At 32.2% G+C, this 25,922-nt stretch overlaps 1 protein-coding gene across 1 annotated transcript; it reads right to left on the minus strand.

Moving 5' to 3' along the window:
* Positions 1-4,302: 4,302 nt before the first annotated feature.
* Positions 4,303-5,706, minus strand: LOC129940921 (uncharacterized). Its single transcript, XM_056049452.1, has one exon. It carries the CDS (start codon positions 5,704-5,706, stop codon positions 4,303-4,305), a length of 1,404 nt encoding a protein of 467 aa, XP_055905427.1.
* Between the last annotated feature and the right edge of the window lie 20,216 nt (positions 5,707-25,922).

The raw sequence follows: 25,922 nt of genomic DNA on the forward strand, positions 1-25,922 counted from the left end.
AGATTTGTTTTTCCAACTTTTAATTTAATTTAAATTCTTATATCTTTATCGCATCCCCATCGATAAATTAATTGTAATTATCTTTTATAAAGTATAGTACTTTCGCTTCTTGTCTTCAGCCAACAGATTGTACTCAACTATTTCATTCTTGAAAATAGGCTTAAAGTTAATGTATTTTTATATAACTATGGATTGAAGTTTATATAGTTTCAAGTATTTTTCAAATGAAATAAGAAAATAAATTATTATTATTATTATATTTTATTAACAAATAATTAAAATTACATGGTAATAATCAAAATTAATGAGCCTAGCTGCAAAGACTATTAGCTCTTAAATAAAGATATAGACTTATATACTAATTTTAGTAATTGATAGAAACTGGTTTATTTTTTCTATATTATCAGAATTTGGATTTTTTAGTATTTCATAAATATTTGTGTTTTTAAATATTTTGAGAGCGATAGGTTTAGTAACTGCACAATTTTCGAGGATATGTGGTAGGTCCAATCTTACGTTGCAGGTAGGGCAAATCGGTATGTTGTTTTTTTTTAGTAGATGTTGGTGGGTAGCATTGATGTGGCCAAGACGAAGTCGAACGAAGTTTGAAATCTTAATTTTTGAGATGTTGGTGGGATACTTTGGGGGGTATCTATCGCAGTTAATCTTACTGTAATGGTGGTGGTAAGAGTTCCATTCAAGAAGCTGATGAGATTTGAGTTTTTTGTTTATCTCATTTTTTATATCAGATTTGGTGTAGATGTTGAATAGTAGCAGTGGCTCATTTTGAGCTAGGTTAGCTTCGTGGTCGGCGTATTCATTTCCCTGAATGCAGGAGTGCCCAGGGACCCACATTAATTTCAGTTTGTTTGGTGATTTGATCAGTTTATTTCGGATGTCGACTATGAGCTCTGTGTTGTTGTTAGGGTTATTGACAGCTTTGAGGACAGAGTTACTATCGGAGCAAATTATATGTTTTCCATGTCGATTCAGGGCTTGTTTTACAGCTTGTGATATGGCAAAAGCTTCAGCTGTAAAGATGGATACAAATTCAGGAAGCTTTCCAACGCAAAGGATGGATCCCTCTTCGAGTGTAACGGCGAATGTTGTGTTTTTTGGTGTTTTTGAGCCGTCGGTAAATATAAGGTTCCATCCATCCGATCGCAGGTCGGAGGAAATGCTATTGAACAAAGTACGGTATGTAGAATCGCTTGTGCTAGATTTTTTATAATCTGCTAGTGTCATTATGGTTGATTGTGGATTTATAGCCCAGGGAGGGTAGGTTGATACCACGTTGTGTGGTCGATTGGTTGGGAGATCCATCTGCGAGGATTTGTCGAGGATATTTCTTATTGCGGATGGGATTCGTTTTCTTAATTTATGGGATTTCGATTGTCTGATGTCCTTATCAATTACCGAGTTTTTGGAAAAAGCCAACTTGGCCGTTAGCTTCAATGTAATTGTGTCTCTTCTTTCTTCGATGGTGGGAAGTCCTGCTTCTGCTAAGATGTTTTTTATCGGGGTTGTAGGAAAGGCGTTGATGCTTCTCCTCGCAGCTTGGTGATATGTTGGTTTGATGATATTTAAAGTTGTTTTTGGGCAGTTACCATATATAAATAAACCATAATCTATTTTGCTTAAGACTAACATTTTTGTGATCGATGATAAGGTGTTAATATGTGTACTACTTTTTTTGCTACCTAGATATTTAATAATGTTAGTTCTTGCAGCTATAGCCTTTTTAAGCTCTATACAATGTTGATTCCAATTATATTTCTTATTAAAAATAATACCTAGTATGTTTAAGTTATCAACATTTACAATTTGTATATTATTAATGTTTAAGATTAATTAAAACGTTTACGGCAGACATGAAGTGTTTTACACTTATTTATGGAAAGTTTTGCGCCAGAGAGTACTGTCCAATCTAGGATATCGTTTAGAGCATTTTTAAAAAGGTTTTTGCATGTGTTCAAATCATTTATCTTGGAAAGAATGTAAATATCATCTGCATAAAGGCAAAAATCCAAAGATTTGTGTCTAATTAAAATTCTAGAGATGTCATCAAAAGCTATAATAAAAAGGACAACCGATAAAGGTGATCCTTGAGGGATGCCGTTGAATAGGGGGTATAGTTTGGAGTAGTGGTTATTTATTTTTGTGTAAAATTTTCTATTACTTAGATAGGCTTTTACATACCCATACATTTTTTTACCAACACCCCATTCTTTTAGTTTTTTCAAGACAATATGTATACCAATTCTGTCAAATGCTTTTTCAAAATCTAAGGAAAGGACTGAGACGTGGTTTTTTGCAGATAATGCTTTTGCGATGTAATAATCAATATGAAGATGAGCGTCAATACAACCTCTATTCGCTTTGAAGGCAACTTGATTAGGAGAGATCAATTTCTTAGTTTCGATAAACCAGAGAAGGCGTTTGGCTATCATTTTTTCTAATATTTTGGACATGCAGGGAATCAAGGATATTGGGCGATGACTTTCAACTAAACTTCTGTCTTTGTTTGGCTTTGGGATGGGGAGTAATGTGGCTGTTTTCCAGAATTGGGGAATAATCGCAGAGTAAAAAATATTATTATATAATTTGATTAGTCTTATTTTGATTTCAGTCGGCAGATTTTTTATCATTGGATAAGATATCCGGTCCCTACCTGGTGTTTTACCTTTTAATTTGCTCAAACAAGTTTCCAATTCGATAAACGATATCGGTTCCTCAATTCGTCTAGCTGATGGATTAGTTGCATGTTGCGGCACAGGATAATTGAGAATATCAATTTTAGCTTCAATGAAATCGGAATTAAAGTTTGAATCATTTGAGAATTGCGACCAGTTTTGGGCAAATAAGTTACAAATTTGAACTGGGTCTGTGATTATGTTGTCCGATGATCTAATACTTTTGATATTCAGCCCTGTAGAATGTCCAGTCAGGCAGCGAATGTTTTGCCAAATTTTGGCAGGTGATGAATGTGGATTTATACTAGCTGTAAAATCGGAAAAGCTTTTTGCTTTACTGTCTTTAAGCAACCTGCGAAATTTTGCATTTGCTTTTTTATATTGTATTAGGTTGCTTTGGGTAGGTCGCTTTTGGAATTCTTTAAGGGTTAACATTTTATCTTTGCGAAGAGCAGAAAGTTCAGAATTCCACCATGGGACAACTCGTCTGTTGCTTTCTTTAATGATAGGGTGAGTTTGGGGGATTGAGTGGTTTGCGGCTGTTCTAATAGCTCTTTGTATCAACGCAGCTTCCTTGTTGGTAATTGTGGTCGGTGGTTTAACTGTTAGGTATTCAACTGTTTTTGTTTTGAATAAAGGCCAGTTGGCAAAGTCAGTTTTATATTTTGAATGAGATATGTTTTTTGCATTTTCATGTCCAATTATTGATGTTATAATGGGGAAGTGATCGCTGTTATGCAGATCGTCTAACGTCTTCCAAGTGGTTTTTGGAATTAATTCAGGAGAGCAACAAGTTATGTCAACATGGGTGAACGTGTTGTGCGTCGAAAGATGAGTTGGTGAACCATCGTTTAATAATATGAGGTTGGAATTTAGAAGGAAATCTTCAAAAACTGCACCCCTAGGGTTTGTAACCGGAGACCCCCAGAGCACACTCCAAGAATTGACGTCACCGCCAAAAATTAGAGGGGAGTTAGTTTGATTTACGATGTTATTTAGATCGCTTTCTTGGAAATTTTCATGTGGTGGGAGGTAAATACCAATATAGGTTATTTTTACATTAATTTGGATTTCGCAGGCAAGAACTTGAAAGTTTGAGTTCAAAGGGAGAATTTTATGTGGAATGTCTTTTCTTACTAGAATACCTATGCCCTGTTTTGATGTCGTGTTGATGGGGGTATTTTCAAAATATCCAACGTAATTTTTAGGAACAATCGGGGTAGAGTTGAAAGGGCAGTGGGTCTCTTGGACCGAGATTATGCTTGGATTGTGCTCTTTAATCAAAATATTAAGCTCGTCAAAGTTATTTAAAAAACCTTTTATATTCCATTGTAGAATACTGAGAGCTTTATTTTGTTTAGGTTGACTGCACGATCTTTTATTGCGTGGGGCAATAAAAGAGTGATTTGTTGAGTTTGAGTTATTATGATTTGCAGATATTGGTGATATACTGTTTGTATTTTGTTGAGTGGTTATTGGGTTAGAGTTGTTTAGGTTGTTAAGATTTTGACTCCGCTGCCCTGATGTTGAATCATCCATACTCACTAGAGAGCATGGACGGTTCAATTCCAGACCAGCAGAGTCGGTTAATTGGTGAACAGAATTATTTTTACATATCGACATCTTGAATTATGTCGGTATGAGTGTCATTCTCATTTTGAATGAGTGGTTTACTATCATCTGATAGAGGTACTTTTTTGTGTGTTGTAATGTAGTTGATGGGGTTTGAGTGGGATGGTTGTGTTTGATTGTTTGTTTTTAGGTTTGAGAAGGGTGCATGTATTTGATTGTTTGAGTTAGTATTGGGTAGATGTGTTTGAGTGTTTGTGTTTAAGTTTGAGTTAGATGAAGAGCTTTTTGAGTCCGACTTAGTTGTTTGTTCTGTGTTTGAGTTTGTTAGTACGAGAGGTTTATGTAATGAATTATTGTTTTTGGTTTCTTTAGATTTTATTTGAGTTGATTTACTTGCTAATGAGTTCGTTGTGTTGGATTTGGATGATGATTCATTAATTGGATTAGGAGTGGGGATCGAGGTAGGCACTTTGGGTCCAGATGATTGGATTGAATCAATTATTTGCGTTGGAATATTTTGCCTGAGTGATTCTGAAAAAGAGCCAAGGGAAGTTGGTGGCGGGAGTGGATTACGTTCTTTATAAATTCGCTTTGCTTCTCCAGCAGAACATTTATTCATTGTTTGAATTGCGAGGATTTCTTTGGCTTGTTTATAGCTAGGACAATCTTTGGATGATGAAGGGTGTGGTAAGGAACAATTTGCGCACATGGTGCGGATGCAATCGTCTGGAGTGTGAAGGGGCAAATTACATGTTTCGCATTTGGTGTTGCCGTTGCAACGTTTGGTAGTGTGACCAAGAAGTTGGCAATTACGACACCGCATGGGATTTGGAACATATTCCGAGACTCTAGCATTATAAAATCCAATTTCGATTGTTTTGGGAGGTCGGAAGAGATCGAAAGTAAATAACATCAGGCCAGTCGGTCTTAATTTAACCTTTTCGTCAGGTTTAATGAATTTATAGACACTGGTGACGCCTTGCGCTTTCATTTCTGTGACTATCTCTGTTTCGGGAACATTAATAAGGCAGGGGGCATAAGCGATTCCTTTGCATTCGTTCAAGCGATCGTGCAATTTGATTTCAACCGGGCACATATTAGCCAAATTGTTAATCTTGATAAATTTCTCAGCAATTTTTTGAGATTTGGTTCTAATCAATAAGTTGCCATCCCGGAGTTGAGAAATTTGATCATATTCGGTGCTTATATTATCAATTGCTTTTTTAAGTAAGAAGGGGCTGAGATTAGTGATTGGACTGTCTTTATTTTTGGGAGCAATAATTATAAATTTAGGGTTATTGAGATTGGTTTTATTCGGTAGGGTGGGGAAATTAAGGAGAGATGTGGGATTGGTTTTTTGTTTTTTTAATGGATGCGGATCGAAGACAGGTTCTACATCGAGATCTCTGTATCGATTAGTTCTATTGGGCCCGGAGGCCATAATTGCACTTGGATAGGACACTTACTTGATAAGAGAAAGAGTTACACTTTTTTAAAGGAAAAGATGATATGGGAGATAAGAGAGGATGGTATAACGGGAGATACCGGTTTGCGCACTTGGAGCAAAACTAGATTAAGACACACAGTAATCCGCGAACGAAGTAATTTGTTCAGAGGCTAGTCGGTGACTGGAAAATAAATTAATAATATAGCTTTTCAAAAATTAAAAAAAAAGTTTTTAACCTTTTTTTATTTCACAGCAAATATTGTTTCCGATATTCAGTAGGTTTTTTTTTCTAAAACCCAACAGTCCGTTTTTTTATAACAAAAAAATACATAGAATAGTACAGAAATTTAGTAAAAATAGATGCTCGTTTCTTGATATCTCTCGAATTAAGTTGTTGCTTTAAAATTTACCACAACAAGTTTCACTCACCTATTCTATATCCTGTTCCCTTTTAACCTTTCATTTTTCGTCGTGGCTCTAATATATTCTAAGAGTTCAGTTGAATCCTGTCTTCCATCAGTCAGTGTCCTGCTGTTAGTATATAATGTAATATCAACCAAAATTAGGTGTGGACAAAATGGTATTTTTTTGCGAAGGGCGGTCCACAAAGTGATTGCTGGAACGACGGACGGTCTGCACGCATACCAACCAAGGTGACAGACAAGTGGTCTGGTCACACCAAAACCAACAAAAAAAGGGGCTCGAGTGACACTTGGTCCTCGATTGCTGATGTTACTCATATGAGAATGGCTGCATGCCCAACATAAATCAATTTCGTTATGTAAAATATTCAACGTTAAAACGAGTCCCTAATCCCCTAGTCTGCGCGAAAGTCCAAGGATAAATAGAGTAGAACCGCACGATCAAAAACCACTGCCAACTTCCACCCTCCGACAGTTAAAACAAAAAAAAAAGAAGAAATTGATAAGCTTTCACCAATTTTTACATAATTGGAATTTCGTACAAGGGAAAAAAAGAACGCGTTAAACACTTGAGTTTCATGCAACTTATCAAAGTTTCTCCAAAATTATGGGGTTGTGAATAGGGTGGCTGAATGCACCCATTGAATTTCCGATCACTGGAAGAAGTACCAGAGGTCGGCGAATCCAATGACAGGGGTGCATAAAGCTGGGGTGAAACGTGCGAGTAGGAAAAGTGGTGGTGTCTCAACTGCGTTCGCTCACTCTTGCAAATATGCTAGGTGTAGCTGAATTAAAACGCGAACGAGACCCACACTTTCTGATTGGCCGAAAGCATGTGGGAATGGAAGAAAAAGAAGAGGTCATCAAGGCAAGGTTAAAGCCTGGAAGATCACTTTTTTGGGAGATAGAATCTGAAACGGAGGTTCAAAAGATTGAAAGAAAAAGATAAAGGAAAAACTTTGAGAAGTGAAAGAAATTCAAGTGTTGTTTGAAGTAATAGAGAAGGTGAGAAATTTTGAGGAAAAAGAAAAGTGAAATTTGGAGGAAGAAAAAAAAAAGGATTGAAAAAACAGCTAGGAGAGTTGGCAGGACATCCAGAAAAGCTAAGTATCTGATTCGTGTTTGAAAAGTAAAATTCTTTTAATTGTCGTTGTAATCACTATTGTGAATTGTTGTCGTTGGGCTTTCGTTTCGAAAAAGAAAAAAAGACGTAATTCCGAAAAAGCGGAACTCGCGACCCGTAATTAGAAATTTTCTTTGTCCAGTATTGACAAAAGGTTGACGGTCCATCTTCGGTGTCATACACCAACTCTTTGTCTTTAAAAATTCTTAAAAGATCTTGGGTTTTAATCCTACTTGTAAAGGTTTCCCATGCTAAATCGAAAACAATTAAAATTTAAAAATATTTCTATCTATTTAAAACATTTTTTAATTTGTTCACAAATTGGTCTGGTCGGTTCTGCTCCAAAAAGTTTGTAATTTCCTTTTACAAAAAAAATTACTGGCGCCCATCTTGTTACTTTTAAATTTGATTATATACATATTTCAAGAACACACTATTCGCAATTCACTATCAAATTAATTTGATAATTTCGAATAATAAAACTTACCTTGTTCCCAATTAATTAAACCCAACCCAAAACTGAGCTATATGGCGACAGCACTGCATTTGCTGTCTGTGAGGAAATCTACGAACAAACCTATTCGCGTCTGACAGTTGTCTTTGATTTCAATAAATCACAAATAGGTACTACTCGTGCGCATCGGCTGCCTATTTTATTAAATTTTAATTCGATTTCGTTTTGATTACCTCCTTTTGAGTTCTAAATTCTACTTCATAAATTCGGTTCGTTAATTTTCACAACAAAGTTCATTCATCAATTTGTAAAAATTTAAGAAATGCTACTAATCTATTAAACAAAACTAGATTTTCAAACTTAACTGTTTCTTGATATGAAAAATATTGTTGCTAATTTTAAAAAATTTATAAATAATTCAACTGACAACTTTCTTAACCCAACACGAAAACTTAAAAACTTTTAAGCAAAATAAATCAAGAGGTGGGATGGGAAGTTATCAGTGTCGCATACCAGCTTCTTTTTTGTTTTATAACTGTACACATATTTATTTCTAGTAATATAATTATGTTATTATATATTTAGGTATCAAACACAATTATTAAGTTTCTAAAAAAATCAGGGATTTTTGTTAAAATGTTTCAATAGAAATTTAAAAATTAATGATACACTTTCTGTAAAACCCATTGATATTTTCATATTTCGAAAAACATGCCTTGTAGTTGTAACTTCTTTCAAGAAAAAACTTTTTCATAACAAAATAAACTACTTGCACTTATGAACTTTAAAATAACCTTCAATGTGACAATAACCTGGAGCCAATTTCTCTCATATTGATATTTAAATCGCAATATTAATTAAAACTAATGAAGAAATTTCGGTCAGATAAGTTTTAAAACAAAAGACTGTTGGCAATTTATTTGAATAATATCTATAATAAGCTCTATACATAAAAGTCAACCAAGAGTTACATCATTTATAAATCACTCGAAACATTGTGTTTAATTTGTTTTCTTCTTATAAATCCAAATCAACCTACTTTCGATTTATTGGCACAAACTATACAAAAATTTAATTCCAAATGAAAGTGAAATACCTTTGAAGGTCACATCACTCAGACTGTAGTTCACACATCCGAACTCCAAACTCCGAACTCCTATCGAAATGAAAACAAACAAAACCAACAAAAATAAAGTAAATAAGTTTCTCTTCGTTCGTCATTAAGATAAAATCATGTCAACTAACCAATAAAATCTGGTATAATGCTGAAATAAAATTAATTTTCCCACAAAAACAATCTCAAGAAAAAAAAAACAATAACAAACAAATAAACTTCATCATCCTGGATAAGAAGCTCTATCTATGGAAACCTATGGAAAAACAAGAAAAGATACTGTTGCATAAGAAGTATCTATCTAACATTATCAATTCTATCTCTATCTAATTTACATGCTTAAAGATGTAATAAAAATAAAGATAACAAAAAATCTGACCAAAAATTCCCTCCACATTCCCCTCCTTATGGCTCCAATCAACGTTAATAATAATAATGAACCAAAAAAATGTAAGGAGAAGAAAAAAAAGATAGATAAAGAAAAGTATCTACAAAATACACAAAATCTGCATATTATGTGGTTCGAACTTTCATTAAATCTAATTCGCAAGCATGTTGTAATCATTTGGATGACTTGACTTCGGCTTCAGCATTAGCTTTGGCTAGGCTAGGTCCCTCTATGACTGAATTTATTATGAATATTTTCATAAGCACGCGCGGTCTTTGGTTCGGGCCCATCATGACTACGATTCAATAGAATTTGCATATTGTTGTTGTTGTCTTTTTGTCGAAATCACTTTTATTTTCTATTTTTGTTTTTTTTTTTCGGATGTCGATGTTCAGATATTCGTATGGCAATCCACTTGATAAAAGGAAGAGAGGGGCAGGAAGGCTGTTTCGGGGTACCAACAAAAAAACCAAAATGTCTTAGCTGATTTGAGATTCAGTGAAAGTGATGTATTGGGACTTGGGAGACGAAACGGTCGTTGTTGTTTTTTGGTTTCTTGTTATTTTTTCGTTTGTCAATGGATGAGTTGAGTGGAGTGGAGTAAGTATATCCGGAAGATACTTTTCGTATCTTTCAGATACTTCGGTTCGAGTTGGTAATATTCTTAATGAAATTACCGCATCACTCAAAGTTCCCGACTTTGATGAGGGAGTGTTTTACGATTGTGTATATGATCATCATCGCGGTCTTGACTGTATTCTGATTGCTTAAGATACAAAAGTGAGATTGAAAATATTGTAATTTAAGTGAAGTACTCGTCAACGGTCTACTGGAAAAATGTTAGGATTTTATTTTTATTGACTTAGGGTTGACTTATAGGTACCTGACATTTAGAAGAAGGTAAGTACCCCAGACAGTTACTCGTCATAGCGCTTCCCACTTTTGAACAGCAGACTAAAGCCATTTTAACATTTTACCAAAAGTCGTTAAAGTCAATTTTTAAAATGTCAATACCGGGTTGATTGACTCGAAAACTGGTCATCGTAAGTCTTCAACATCAGTTAGAAAAAGGTTAAGTAATAAAAACCTAATATTTGTTTTGATGTCTATTGGTAAGCTCTAAGGTAAAACTATTTAGTTGGAAAGCTGAAAAAAAGTTAAGCCCATATGATTAATGGTAGCTTAAAAGATGACTATAACAATAGATTTACAACTTTTACTGTTAGATCACGCATTTATATGCAATTAAGTATGTTTTTTTTGTAGGTATATATACATATGTATTATATGTGTCTTTATTTATGTCTATATACAAATTTATAATTATATGATCTTCCCACTTGAATATATCGATGGATATAGTGCGACTTCTTTGTAGGTTTATAGTGATGATGCCTTTAAGTGATATGGGAAAAAAAGTTAAGTAGTTAAAAGATGTTACGTCAAATTTAGGTTTAAAGTAAATTTGCATAAAACTAATAATAGTAGTTTAATGTTGAACAAGAAATAAAAAGCTATATCATTAGATAGATAGTTAAATTGTTTTTTTTTTCCCAAAGTATATTTCATTATTATTTAATTTTAGAGATAGATTTTGTAAAGTTTTTGGTTAACAATGAAATTATGTGTTCATTGTCTGAGTTTTTTTTTACAAAATTTTAATGATAATTAATTAAATTATATTATAAATTGATAATAGCACATTTGAATTAGATAATGGCGGTCATTTTTAACAATAAAAGACTCATGAGTCTTAACAATTGATTCTTAATATTGGCAAGAAAAGTGATTTTCATAATTGATTACATATTTAAGAAAAAAAAATAATTAAATTAAGTCGGTTTTTAAGACCTGGGAAATAGGAAGATCGCGAACAACAACCAGGAGGAGAGGATTTATGGTCTGCAGGCGGAGCGTTTTAAGTACGCTGCAGCAGATCTGGTAAGGAGCATGCACCAGCTAGTTACTAAAATTTGGTCGGAAGAAAGCATGCCAGACGAGTGGAACTTAAGCAACCAGCCCAATACTTAAAAAATGTGACCGTCTTCTCTGCGCCAATTACAGAGACATTAGCCTTTTAATCATCGCATACAAGATCTTATCAAGCGTATTATGTGAACGCCTGAATCCATTGTTATTGCCATTACTGACGAAATAATTGACTATTACAAGTGTGGCTTCAGGCCTGGAAAATGTACAATCGATCAAATTTTCACTCTACGCCAAATTATAGAAAAGACCCAAGAACATAACGTCGAAGCACACAAATCATTTCGTCGATTTTAAAGCAGCTTATGACTGTTTAGACAGGAACGAACTATACCGTGCAATGTAGAGTTTTGGTATCTCTGCCAAATTGATACGACTTATCAGGATGACGTTGGAAAATGTTCGTTGCTGCGTCAAAACTGGAAGAGCCTCGACCTAAACTTTCGAAACCACCAGAGAACTTTGACAAGGCGATGCTCTGTCATGTAGCTGCAAAACCAACGCCAATAAAAATGGCACCATCTTACAAAAAACGACACAATACTTTGGATATGCAGATGACATCCATATAATGGGAAGAACCAAACGAGCAGTGACGAGTGCCTCCTCTGATATCGATTCTGAGGCGAAGAAAATGGGTCTTGACATCAACGAGAAATATTTACTGTCGTCAAAAAGAGTCGATTCACAACGTAGACTTGGTCAAGGCATGACAATTGACAGGTATGATTTCGAGGTGGTAAACGTATTTGTTTATCTTGGCACTGCTGTTAATTCTGCAAATGACATCAGCGCGGAGATCAAACGTAGAATTACCCTCCCTATTCGCTGTTTCTTTGGACTAAGCAGGTAGTTGAGGAATAAGGCCTTATCACAAAGTACCAAAGTACAAAAAATTAATTATCCCAGTTTTGCTGCATGGTGCAGAAGCATGGACCCTCTTCCAAGCAAATGAAGGATCTCTTAGTATTTTCGAGAGGAAGGTTCTGCGTACGATCTATGGTCCGGTTTGTGTCGACAAGCAAAGTAACATCTGGCGGAAAAGATATAATCTTGAGCTATACGAGCTGTACAGCGACTTGCCGCTGGTCAAAAAACTGTGTCTTCATAGCTCAGGAGTGCAATGCGCTGTAGCGCCAACTAAAGTAAAGTAAGTAAATAGGAATCTTGTATACATTTGAAGAAAACAACTTTTTAACTTTAAGAGTACAAAATTAATCAATTCAATATTGGTCAACAAGGCTCTGTGTTTTTTGTGTCTGACGGTCTGAATCCGTTTCTGTTGATTCAGGTTTTAAAACTAATACTTTTTAAAATTCTAAATAAAAATATATAAAAGGTTTTTTGAGGCTTTCTTAATACATGAAGTAATTTTTAACTTCCCATAGGAAGTTATTGTAATGGGTCCGATTTGTCAAATTGAAAATGTTGACAATTCTTGACGTTTCAAGGTCCCTAGAGTCGAAATAAAAGATTATTAGAAAGATGTCTGTGCGCGTGTGTACGTACGTTCGTACGTCTGTACGTTCGCGACGTTTTTGTCGTCGTCCATATACAGATAATAAGGCAGAAAGATGCAGAAAGGGCTCTCAAGAAAATTACGTGCGTGGTTTTTTTTACCATAGCAGTTTGAAAAAAGGTGAACATTTTGGTGAACCCTAAATATCTTACGAACCAAAAACGCTAGAGACTTGAATTAAATTTTATATAATATATTGTAACGTGATACCAAAGAAATTTTTTTTTTTTTTAAATCCATCAAACGATTTTTTTTTATAAATCAAAAAAACTGAAAAAAAATGTGTCACCTACAAAATTTTACGACTAAAATATGATTTCATCTCCATAACAATTTTGTCCAGCGAAGGATAATGTTTTCGACATCTGATAAAATTTTGAGAAAAATCAAATTGACGGTTTTTTTTATAAAAAATAGAAATCTAAAAAAAACATTACTCAAAGTTGGTAAAAATTGAATATCGATTCAAATATCTTTTTAAAAATTTAAAATATTTGTTTAAAAATTATTTTATCTTATAAGAAATATTGTTTTCAACATTCTGCAAAATTTTTAGAAAAATCGAATTGACAGTTTTTCTACAAAAAATAAAAACCTAAATTAAAAATTAATAAAAGTTGTTAAAAATTGATTTTCGACTCAAATATCTCTCGACTGAAAAGGTAAAATATCTTAAGTCAACTTAAGATGATTTGCTTTTTATAAATGGATACTAATTCTTTTTTCAAGGAGTATAGATCTGTCCAATCCGTATTCTTTTATCTCACTCCTTTCGCTTTGTATGAAGAAAAAAATTTCATCTTATGTATTAAAAAGATATTGCTACAAAACGTAAAACATCTTAAGTCAATATAAGTTGTTGTCTGCAATCAAATTAATAAATTTTAAACAGACTTAAGATTATTTCATCTTGATCATTTGTTATAATTGTAAAAAAGTAAAACATATTAGGTTGACTTAAGATACTTTACTACGTGCAAAACAAAAAAAAACTCGCCCTTAAGTTGACTTAAGATACATTTCATTAAAAAATTTCTTGAAAGTGAAAAAAAGCAAATCATCTTATCTTCATATAAGATTTTATCGTGAAATTCAAATTTTTTTTTTCTGGAACCTAAGTAGACACAGGATATTTTACCGTTTGCAATATAAAAAAAATACATGCAACTACGATGACATAAGATGGATTCAATGGCAGTTTAGTTCAGTATTTTGCTCAGAGCATATGTTCCTTAGATTAAAGTGCAATTATTGTGTTTGAAAGATCCTATGAAATACAACGATAACTTTTAGTTAACTTTAATAAAGAGACAAACAAACTAAAATTTTTAATTCAGAGGTAAACACCTTTTACTTTTTTGTTAGGTTTTTAAATCTGCAGCCTTTAAAATAGATAAGTAATTCTAGCTTATTTCTCATTTAAAATCATTTTTAGACAATCATAATGTATAGCAATTCCCGTGCAGCAGCCATTTTGCGTATGGTTAATTCAAAAAAGATAACTGGAACTCAACTTTGCACGAAAGAGGAACATGAAGAGAACATTGTTCAAAATGAACTTCAATTTTTGAATGATGAAGTTTTCGATGATGACATAACCGACCCAAACTATTATCCTTTTTCTGAGGACGAAAGCATTGTTTCAGATAAGAATGATAATGTTGGCATTGAAGACACAAACTGTTCTTCTGAAGAAAGCATGGTCTCAGAAAGAAACAAAAATGTGGATCCTATCATTCAACAAATGGGAGAAGAAGTTGAAAGGCAGCTTAATTTAGAAAGATCATTTGAAATTGAAGTACCATCTTTAAATAATGAAAAACAGAGCGAAACATCAACTTCAAGGAAACAAAAAAGGAATCAAGGTAAGATGTATGTTACAAAAACTGGAAATTTTATGAGGGAAAAAATATGCAAGGAACTCAAAAGTTGCCGGAAAAAATGTAAAACTCGAGTCACACATGGAAATCAAAAAGATATCTTTGACGCGTATTGGAAGTTAGGAAGCCATAAAAAGAGGATTGAGTTCCTTAATCGTTTGATTGAAGTAGTTCCTAAGAAAAATCAACGATTGACTGCCCAACGCCAGCGAAACCGGTCTGTTTCTAATCTTTACTTTTTGGAAATCCATGGAAACAGAATTAATGTCTGTCAAAAATGTTTTTTATACACGTTTGATGAGACTGAACAAATTATAAAAACAATTGTAAAGAAAAAACGAAATTCTAATTCTGGATTTATTGAAGTTGACATAAGAAGGGATCCTGCAAATAAAATATCACCTATAAAAGTCAATGAGATCCGCAATCACATCAACAGCTTTCCATTGTATGAAAGCCATTACACGCGTGCATCTTCATCTCAAAAATACTTAGCAAGTGATTTAACAGTAACAAAAATGTATGAACTTTACTCAGAATCACATGAAAATCCCGTTTCATACACAAAGTACAGGCAAATATTTTTGACGATGGGAATTAAAATGAAGAAACCCAAGACTGATTGCTGTAACAAGTGTGAAATTTTCAAAATGAAAATAAATTCGGCACAAGATGAAACCGAAAAAGAACAGCAAAAACTTATGCAAGAAAAACACCACAAAGAAGCAGATGATGCCTATAAGGCCAAAGCTGCTGATAAGGCTATTGCGAAAGGAGTTCCAAGTCTTAAAGTTCTTACGTTCGACCTTCAAAAATGTTTGCCAACTCCAAATTTGGAAACATCGGTATCATTTTATAAAAGACTTTTATGGACATACAATCTTACAGTTCATGACTGTATTTCTGGACAACCAATTTGCATGATGTGGCATGAAGGGATTGCAAAACGTGGTGGAAACGAAATAGCCTCATGTATATTGCAGTACTTAAAGTCCATACGAAATGAATGCAGGCATATAATTTTGTATAGTGACTCGTGTGCTGGACAAAACAAAAATGCATTTGTGTCAACTATGTTTTCAACATTTATGCAGAGTGAATCAACAATTCACACTATCGACCATAAATTTCTTGTTCCGGGACATACGCATATGGAATGCGATGTGGATCACTCCTTAATAGAACGAAAGAAGAAGAATTCGCATGCGCAGATTCATCATCCACGGGATTGGTACTTATTTATTTCAGCATTGGGAACCAAAAACACTTTCAAAGTGCATGAAATGGATCAATCAATGTTTTTGAACTTTTCAGCAGCCTTAAAAGAAAAATTTACTTGGCGAAAAACAAACACTACCGGAGAACCTTTTAAATGGAGTTCAGTAAGGTGGCTGAGATACACGAAAACATTTGGAATCATACAGTATAAGACCAGTTTAGTAGAAGAAGAGGATTTCAAAATATTGAATACGAAGAAGAGGGGGATTGCTAAACTCACCATAAGTGATTTAAATTTAGCATACAACGGACCCATAAATATAAGTGCTGCAAAGAAAAAGGATCTTGTTGATATGATCGATCTGATAAATCCAAACTATCATGAATTTTACCTTAATCTGCCATCTGATAATCAACAGGATATTCATCCAGATCTGTCAGAAGACTCTGAAGAAGAAGCTTAATTTAAAAAAAAAAAACCTTTTGTAATTACTAATAAGTTTTATTTCATTAATTTTTATGAATTTCTTCCTACAAATTTATTTGTATTAATTTATGTTTTGAACTTCTAATTTTTAAATTTAATAAAAAAAAAAGAAAAAATATCATCTTATGTTTCATTTATCTTCACTAACGCATTTGCAATTCATCTTATATTGACTTATTTCATAGAAAAGTTTTCCAAAAAGACAAGGCATATCATCTTATCTCAACTTAAGATTTTGAAAATAAATTGTTGGAAAAAAACTAAAAATAAGTATACTATCTTATGTCTTATTTTGTTATTTAACTCAAAAAATATAAACAATATCTTTTCATAATATTTTTTTTTGAAAAGGGCATTTAATTTTATCTTAAAAAAATTTAATCTTAGAAGATTTTGTACGAAAGTTTTATTGTAAAGCTTGTTTTTTGAGTTTTTTGCCTCTCCTGAAAAGTTTAAAAAATGAACTAAAGATGATTTACCTTTTCAGTCGAGATCTAATATCAAATATATATTTAAAAATTGTATATATCGGCTATAAACTAGTTTTATCTTTCAAAAAATATTGTTGTTAACATTCAGTAAAATAAAAAAAAAAACAATTGACAGTTTTTGTACAAAAAATAAAAAACCTAAAAACGATTTAACAAAAAATGGTAGACATTGATTTCGACTCAAATATCTTTTCAAAAATTAAAAATATTGGCTTCAAACTTATTTTATTTCACAGAAAATATTGTTTTCGATATTCAGTAATTTTATATACAAATCCAACAGTCCGTTTTTTCATAAAAAATAAAATCTACAAAAAATAGTACACAAATTTGGTAAAAATTGATACGAGTACAAAGTACATATAGACAAACTTTTAAACAAGGCAAATCGACAGTCGGGATGGGAAGATATCAGTGTGGGTCGCATCCCAGCCTCTTTTTAATAAAAAGAGTGGTGGTTTTTCAAATCCATCCATTTATTTTCAATATTCAGTTAAAACTGAAAAAGGCAAAAGTAGTTTTTAGTCTATTCTGTCTAAATATTCAAGTTTTTGAAATATATTTCAAAAGTATAAAAGTTATGTTTTAAAATTTGAGCAAATATTTATACTCGAACCTAAAATCATTTTGGGAATGTACACTGCAATCGTCAGACCAGTACTGTCATGGTATGGTGAAATGGGAATTATTATTATACCGTAGGGTTTAATATAAAACAAATTGTATTTAATTTTATTCATTGGAAATAAATATCTTAAATTATTTCTACTGAATATACTGCGATTGACTACTGCGAATGCCTAATGCGACTACTTGCATCTGACTGCCTGAATGCATGTTAGAGTATAGGTGCAGGTTTCTTTTCTAAAACATCAATCTTGCCCCCGACTCCAACCGACTTCCCGATCAAAACAGTGTCTTTTAAGCCAAGGTATTGGTAGTGACAAATGCGCTTTAAAGGTCTCAATGATGGAGCTATTACGAGGCCACTAGCCCACTACCCCAGACAATTTTTTTAAAGATAATAATAACAAATTGTCTTTTCTAAATAAACTTATTATATTTCAGGTCTTTTTGTTTACGGTATCAGTTACCACACTTTAACAATTTCAATTCATAAAATAATAAGTAATATATAAATAAGTTATATAATTATGCAGGTTATAAGTAGACAGAATATTATAAAATGTATACATTAATTTTTCTTAATAAAGGTTTTGCTGGATTAAAATTCGTATAAGTATATGAATTGCTCTGCAAAAAGTCTTTGAAAGTGAATCATTACAAAAGACAGTTTATATTGTTTTGAAAAAAAATGTATGTCGGCCATTTCATGCTGGCCCCGGGCCACGGGCCAAAATAACAAACCTGATCGGGAACGCTGGTTAATATCATCATTTTCGTTAGTAGCTAAGCAGCAATAAAATCGATTTCTGAGAGAATAATCAAATCGCATTTTGTAAGTAAATGTTGTCAAGAACTAACGCTTCTGGCTCAAAGACTAACAATAGACTTTTCTTAGTGACCAGGCCCCAGTCATGTATCTAGGAACGTGAGTGCTGATGTACTAGTGAGGAGGTGAGTGAGGTACAACAGTGGAGCAATTTTGTATAAACTCAAGAATAAACACCACATCGTTTGAACTAAAAAAGATCATTGGTACAATAATATTTTTCAAAAAACCAATTATATATGGAAAAAGCCTTGAAACCTATGCGACTTATGTGAAAAAGTTGCAGTAATGAAGAAGAACAAGAAGACAATGCCCACTTCTTATACCACTGCCCAGCACTACGCGACACTATTAATAAACTTTTAGGCAAACACTTAGACATATAATCTTGAAGAGCTCGAAGACATTCCAGGAAACAAACAATAAGGCTTTATCAAATCTTCTAAAAGACTAGAAGAAGATTTGTCTATGTTTGCATAGACATCGTAGGTTTTAAATATTTCTTTTTCTTTAAAAAAAGTTCCATACTTCAGAGTATTAGAATTGTTCTTAGTCTACATTGATCTATAAAAGTGTGGCGATAATGTCATCAATTACCAATCCATCACCCTTACCTTATCAAAGTTCAGATTTGAAATCAGCCTTACAAATAGATCTTGGAACGCGCTTTTAAAAACCATGAAAGTATTAAATTCAAAGTTTTCCAAAAGTTCATGTTAGGTCAAATGCAGACTTATAATTAAAAAGAGGCTGGGATGCGACCCACACTGATAACTTCCCATCCCGTCTGTCGATTTGTCTTGCTTAAAAATTTGTCTATATATACTCGTATCAATTTTTACCAAATTTATGAACTATTTTTTGTAGATTTTTTCTTTAATGAAAAAACGGACTGTTGGATTTTTATATAAAAATAACTGAATATCGAAAACAATATTTTCTGTAAAATAAAATAAGTTTGAAGCCAATATTTGAAGCCAATAGCTTTTTGAAAAGCTATTTGAGTCGAAAATCAAATTTTACCAACTTTTTTTTTAGGTTTTTAATTTTTTGTACAAAAACTGTCAATTCGATTTTTTTCAAAATTTTACTGAATGTTGACAACAATATTTTTTGAAAGACAAAAGTAAATTAAAACCAATATCTCAAAGTTTTGAAAAGATATTTGAGTCGAAAATCAATTTTTACAAACTTTGAGTCATTTTTTTTAGATTTTTATTTTTATAAAAAAAACTGTCGATTCGATGTTTTTCAAAATTTTAACGAATGTTGAAAACAATATTTCTTATAAGATAAAATAAGTTTGAAGCATGAATTTCAACTTTTTGAAAAGATATTTGAATCGATATTCAATTTTTACCAACTTTGAGTAATGTTTTTTTTAGATTTTTATTTTTTATAAAAAAATTGTCAATTCGATTTTTCTCAAAATTTTATCAGATTTTAAAAACATTATTCTTCATTGCACAAAATTGTTTTGGAGATGAAATAATATTTTAGCCGTAAGATTTTGGAGGTGAAACATTTTTTTTTCAGTGTTTTTGATTTATAAAAAAACCCATTAGATGGATTTTTTTCAAAAAATATATTTCTTTGATATTAAGTTACATTGTATTATATAAAATTTAATTTAAGTCTCTAGCGTTTTTGGTTCATAACATATTTAGGGCTAACCAAAATTATCACCTTTTTTTAAACTGCTATGGTAAAAAAACCACCCACGCAATTTTTTTGAGAGCCCTTTCTGCATCTTTCTGCTTTATCATCTGTAAAACAAAATTTATTTGAAATCGATATCTCTTCTGGTTTTGAGCTATGGACGACGAAAAAAACGTTGCTAACGTACGTACGCACGCACGCACAGACATCTTTCTAATAATCTTTTATTTTGACATTACAATAACTTCCTATGGGAAGTTAATAAGAACAACCAGAAGTAAGATTTATGCAATTCTCTATGTAGTTTTAGTGTTTACCTTAAATCTTGGACCATCTATAAAGAAGAAATTAATTTTTGAAAGTCTCTTTTCAGCACATCTTTACGATATTTTCGACTTCTGGGTTTTAAGATTGGAAAAACTTCGAGAAATGTCGAAAAAACCACTGTATGACTGTAAAAAACTTGAATAAAATCCATAAAGACATTTTTTTCAAACAATTTTCAACCGATTGACTTGAAATTTTTAATTACCTAAGAAGTATTTTGTGTTACATTAATTATTTGACAAAAATCCTATTTTTTTCTAAAGCAGTTATTATAAATTACATATAAAAATTATAGGAGCCTGCAAAAAAGAAGTCGTCATCGTAAAAACGCTGCCCATCCTACACAATAATATAAAAGTCTTACTTACATGCATAATAATATCACCTTTCTGGAAAATAGATTTATATTGTAGTTAATCTAAAAACAGTTTTAAAAAAACCCGTTGGCGTTGATAAAAATCCCAATCAGCCTGGTAAAGATAGGTTCTAAGGTCCAAATAATTAAATAACGAAATTTAATAATAGGAATCCAAGCAGTTATTTACCATGATTAGTTCATTTCTTAACGGACAATATTTTTATATTTAAATAAACATCTCCATTTATATCTCTTTCTAACTATAGATGTTTCCAGTTTCGCATTCCAAGTTGTGTGAGGTCACTTTCCCTTTGTGATCGCCACCTGATACTGCTCTGTCCTTGGTCGTAAATTTGAGGACTTTCCGAGCCAGACCATTGCTTTCTATGAGCTCTACGTGATCCAGCCATATCAGTCGTTAGACTTTTATGATTTTGGCTAAGTCTTAGAAGCTGTACAGCCCTTACAGCACGTCTCGTTACATCTTTTCCTCCACTAGCCTTATATGCATACAGGATCTCAGCACTGGTGTTGTTTTCTGCGTTCAGAGGAGCCTAGGTAGACAAAGTCCTTAACTACTTCACAGTTACGTTTGTCGATAGTGACAGTGATAGTGGATAGACTTTTGGAAGATAGTGCCTCTAGTGTTGACATGAAAGGGCATTACAGCGAAATGTTCTGTTAATTTGTTGCCAAATTTTATGGAGCCAGCACAGATGCCATAAAACAGACATGGCTCTATACAGCTCGTTCCTGGTGATACTGTCATTTGCGGACTTAAAATCGAAGAAGAGATGGTAGTTGTCGATTTGCTGCTCTTGGGTTTTTTCCAGGATCTGTCGTAATTTGAATATTTGATCGACTGTGCTTTCTTGGTCCAAAGCCACACAAAGACCCTATTAGGGTTTTGACCATGGGGTTTCAACATTTGCATATTAAAGAAGGTAAATTTTATTTGCGATGTTGAGGTCTAATTCCTCTATAGTTGATGCTGTTTATAAAGTCTGCTTTTTCAGAAATAACAATTGTTTTTCCTAATCAAAATGGGGTGGCGCAACAGTCCGTTGTGAACCAGGGCTAGTGACTTACAACTCTCAACCATTCCTGTGTGCGAGTACTGATTGTCAGGAATGGAAGGGACCTACAATTTAAGGCCGAATCCGAACGGCTAATTTGAGAAAGCACTTTTTCATGACAAGAATTACTCTTGAAGAAATTGTCAATTCCTCGCAAGAGGCAGTACCCGCGAAAATTAATTTTTTTTTTTAAAATTAAGGTGGCACAGGCAGGGATTGAACCCAAGCCCCTTGCATGACAGTCCAACGCACTAACCATCATGCCACGGGTACTACTTTTTCCTAATAACAATTGCAAAATTGAAATCTTTCCAATAATTTCGTATAGTCAATATATAAAGATAAATGTAAACAAATAAAGTTATACTATATTCAAAGATTGTACTAATACAGTACGTTCTCGATTATCGCAACTAATCAAAACAAGGGTGGTTGCAATGACCGAGGTTGTTGCAATAACCGAGTAAATATTTTTGTAGGCTCAATTCGAGATGCAAAGTAAAAATCATAAAACTAACACTTATTTAATGCAACATGAATAATAAGAAACAAAACTTAAATAAGTTTATTCATTATACGATATAAAAGTACCTATATATACATAATTATTATTTTTGTAAAAAAAAATTGGACTTTTTGGATGTTTAGTTTTTATAAAACGCCATTTTTCGAAGTTTTCTGTTCTGTTCGTACCTGAAAGACACAAAACACGTATAAAAAAGACAAACCTGTGGCCGGTTTAACTTTATTACCTCAGGCACAAATGTCCAATGGAACCATTTTAGAAATAATGCTTATGTCATCCAGCATTTTTATTTGACTTGCATACAACGGGCATGTGGCCAACATTTTTAAATGATCTTAGGTATACAGATTTATCGATAACGAATAGCTTAACTTTGTGTATATTGGATGCGTTGGTGCAGGCGAGAAACGTGATTCTTTCTGTGCTTGTCTTTCGGCCAGGAGCTGTCGATTCCTTAAAAGCTACAAGTGTTTTGTTGGACATAAGTTGGTAGAATAACTTAGATACATCAGCGTTATAAATTTGATTGGGAGTCAAATCGAGCTCTCTGACTTTAACATTAAAATTAATAAAGAATGGATCTATAAGTGGAGGTTTGTTTGAAAGCTTTTCTCTACAAATGTTCAACAGGCAGATTCCGTGCCTTTTCTTAAAATGTTTCATTCAACCATTGTTCGCATTAAGAGATTCTGGCATCTCTGTAACTTTTGTCATGTAATAGGAACGCATTTGTTTTTAGGGCCACGCTGGAATTTGGCAGATTTTGCTTTCTTTTATTCAGCTTGTGATTTTTTTTTTCGAAACACAAGCGACTCACTGAGCAAAATTCATTAAAATTAGAAGAACTTTTTGCATTGTAGATACATAAATTTATATTCATACAACTTCATAAAAAGTAGCGGTAAAATAAATGCCGACACAAAATGTAACGCAACAGACAAAAACAAAATACCAAAGAACCTGTGTAAATAAGGATATGCATATAAAACAAAAGTTTCACTTATCGAGTCAATTGTTTTTGAAGAGTTGCGATTACTGCGTCAATAATGATTAAAATTCAGCTGTTGCGCGAAAATCAAAGAGTTGCGTGAATCGAGAGTTGCATTAATCGAGAACGTACTGTATTCTTAAAGCCTAAGGGCTTCATTAGACAACTACTCAATCAGGTAAATCAATTTGTTGAGATTTTTTGTAGTTACTTAAGTGTAAGTCACGCTTGCCATAATACTTCCGTATGAAGGTTTTTATATGTTACTTGTAAAACATCCATCTCCATTAAAGAGGTTTCATAAGCATCTTAAGCTGCACTTAAAAATCCGTATTTTTATTGTCTTTACTTATAAGAAAAACATAAATTTATGTGTTTAATTAGTTTTGTTAAGACCAGCGTCATGTCACAACAAAAACCAATCAATAAATGTCCTTCATGCTGTTCATGTTCAATGTTTACCCTTTTATGTCATAAGCTATCAAACAATTGACACTCAGGTGCACATAATCGATTCGATTTATACTTTAGCATTGGTCTTTTTTGAGATACTCAACATTGTGTTTCTGAGATGAAGTAATGAGTTATCGGTTATAAGGAATCATCTATGCAATATGCATTATTGTAGTCACACCTTCCTGATCACTTTTTCTATGGCGGAAGAGATTTCAATGATTTGCTTATTTAACAATAGAAAATATCATTGATAGAAAAAAAATACAAGTCTGCAGATTTCGCAACGCAAGTTTGATTTTTATTTTTACCATTCATTTCAAAATTGACTAAAAATATCGTATTTTATGTTTTTGTTGTTATATATTCCAGAATGGCCATACTCCTCGCTTTTGAAAGGCTTTGGACACACTTCATATCTGAGCAAGAAGCTATAGCATAATGTTGTGGTATTTCTTTCAGTCGGATTAAAAATATGTTATAAAATACGAGCATCAACCCTGCCCAACTGTCACCTGTCAACAAATAAAACAGACTTCAGATTACTTACAACATAACAATGTAATTATTTCAGTTTAATTCAATTCGATGCCTTAATAAAGTTAATTAATTTTCCTTTTTCACATTATTATTGCTTGTTTTTCTTTTTTAATTGTTTTTATTTCATCTTATTGAGATAATTGATACACTTTAACAATCGATTTTGTAAGTTATTTTTTAACAAAATTTAAATAATTAAAACAAACATCATAACATTAATATTCAATTAGCGACCTAATTTATATTTATGTTTATATACTCCACTTGCATACATACAAGTTGAGATTGGGTTTTATGAAAAATAAATTATTCCTAAGTGAGCTTCAGCATTAAGCTTTAAATGATTTGATTAAGATTTAATGGTTCTCGTTGCCGTAATTAAGTGAAAGGTATATTTATGTTTATATAAAAACCATGATTTTTGAAATTTTAATTATTGTAAATATATGGACACAAAATTTCAAAATATATGCAAAAAAATGTATAATTTTAAAATAAATATATTTTTTAATTTTGTATCCATATACTGTCAAATTGCTTTCTGTTCGAAGATATATTTTAGTCAATGTAAAAAAAAGGATGATTGAAGTTGAAAATGTCTGTTTATTAAAAAAGACATTTAGAAGTTTTTAAATGCAGAAGAAAAGGGCATATCTATTAAGTCAAATTTTGATTTAGTTCATAGAACTACAAAAATAATGAATCAACTATCTAAAATGTACAACTATGGCAAAATAAAAATACTTTTCAAATCGAATTCTCAAGCATTTGCACTTGCATAGATTTAAATATTCATGGTACGTATAGCTTCATCTGTACAAATTTTTTACTGAAGTTTGTTATTTTACTGAATAAAAAGTATTGAACCTAGAATAGAGTTAGTAGAGGAATACATGATCTTCAATATGAAAATACTTTTGGCATCAGAAACTGAGATGGCAAAAACTAAGATACAGGGATTTCAAATGAAATGTTTCAAAAAAACAAAGAATTGACAACTGGTAAATTATTTCAATATGGCGTGAAAAGGACTCTCAAACATTGAGTGGGTGGTTTTTTTAGCATAGCAATTTAAAAAAAAAAAAGAGCCTGGGATGCGAACTACACTGATAACCCCGTCTGTCGATTTGTCTTTTTCAAACGTTTGTAGGTTTTCGTGTTTTACCAATTTAAGTAGTATTTCTTAAATTTTTACAAGTTGGATGAATATAACTAAGTTGAGAGATATCAAGAACCGAACATCAATTTTTACCAACTTTGCGTACCTTCTATTTTTTTAATGAAAACACGGACTGTCGGATTTTTATAAAAAAAGGTAGTAAATATTGAAAACCATATTTTCTGTCAAATAAAAAGAGTTTGAGGACAATATTTTTAATTTTTGAATAGCTATTTGAGTCTTAAGTAAATTTTTACCAAGTTTTAGTATTTTTTTTTATTAGGTTTTTATTTTTTGTAAAAAAATTATCAATTCGATTTTTCTCAAAATTTTACTGGGTGTTCACAACAATATTTTTAAAATATTAGTTTAAATCCAATATCTTAAAGTTTTGAAAATTTGGGTCAAAAACCAATTTTTACTAAGTTTTGTTAAATTTTCTTTCAAGTTTATATTTTTTGTAAAAAAAACTGTCAATTCGATTTTTCTCAAAATTTAATTGAATATTGAAAAAAATATTTCTTATAAGATTAAATAAGTTGTAAGCCATAATCTCAATTTTTGGAAAAGATAATTGAGTCGAAAA

Source organism: Eupeodes corollae, chromosome 1 (assembly GCF_945859685.1).
Source record: "Eupeodes corollae chromosome 1, idEupCoro1.1, whole genome shotgun sequence".
Classification (NCBI taxonomy): domain Eukaryota; kingdom Metazoa; phylum Arthropoda; class Insecta; order Diptera; family Syrphidae; genus Eupeodes; species Eupeodes corollae.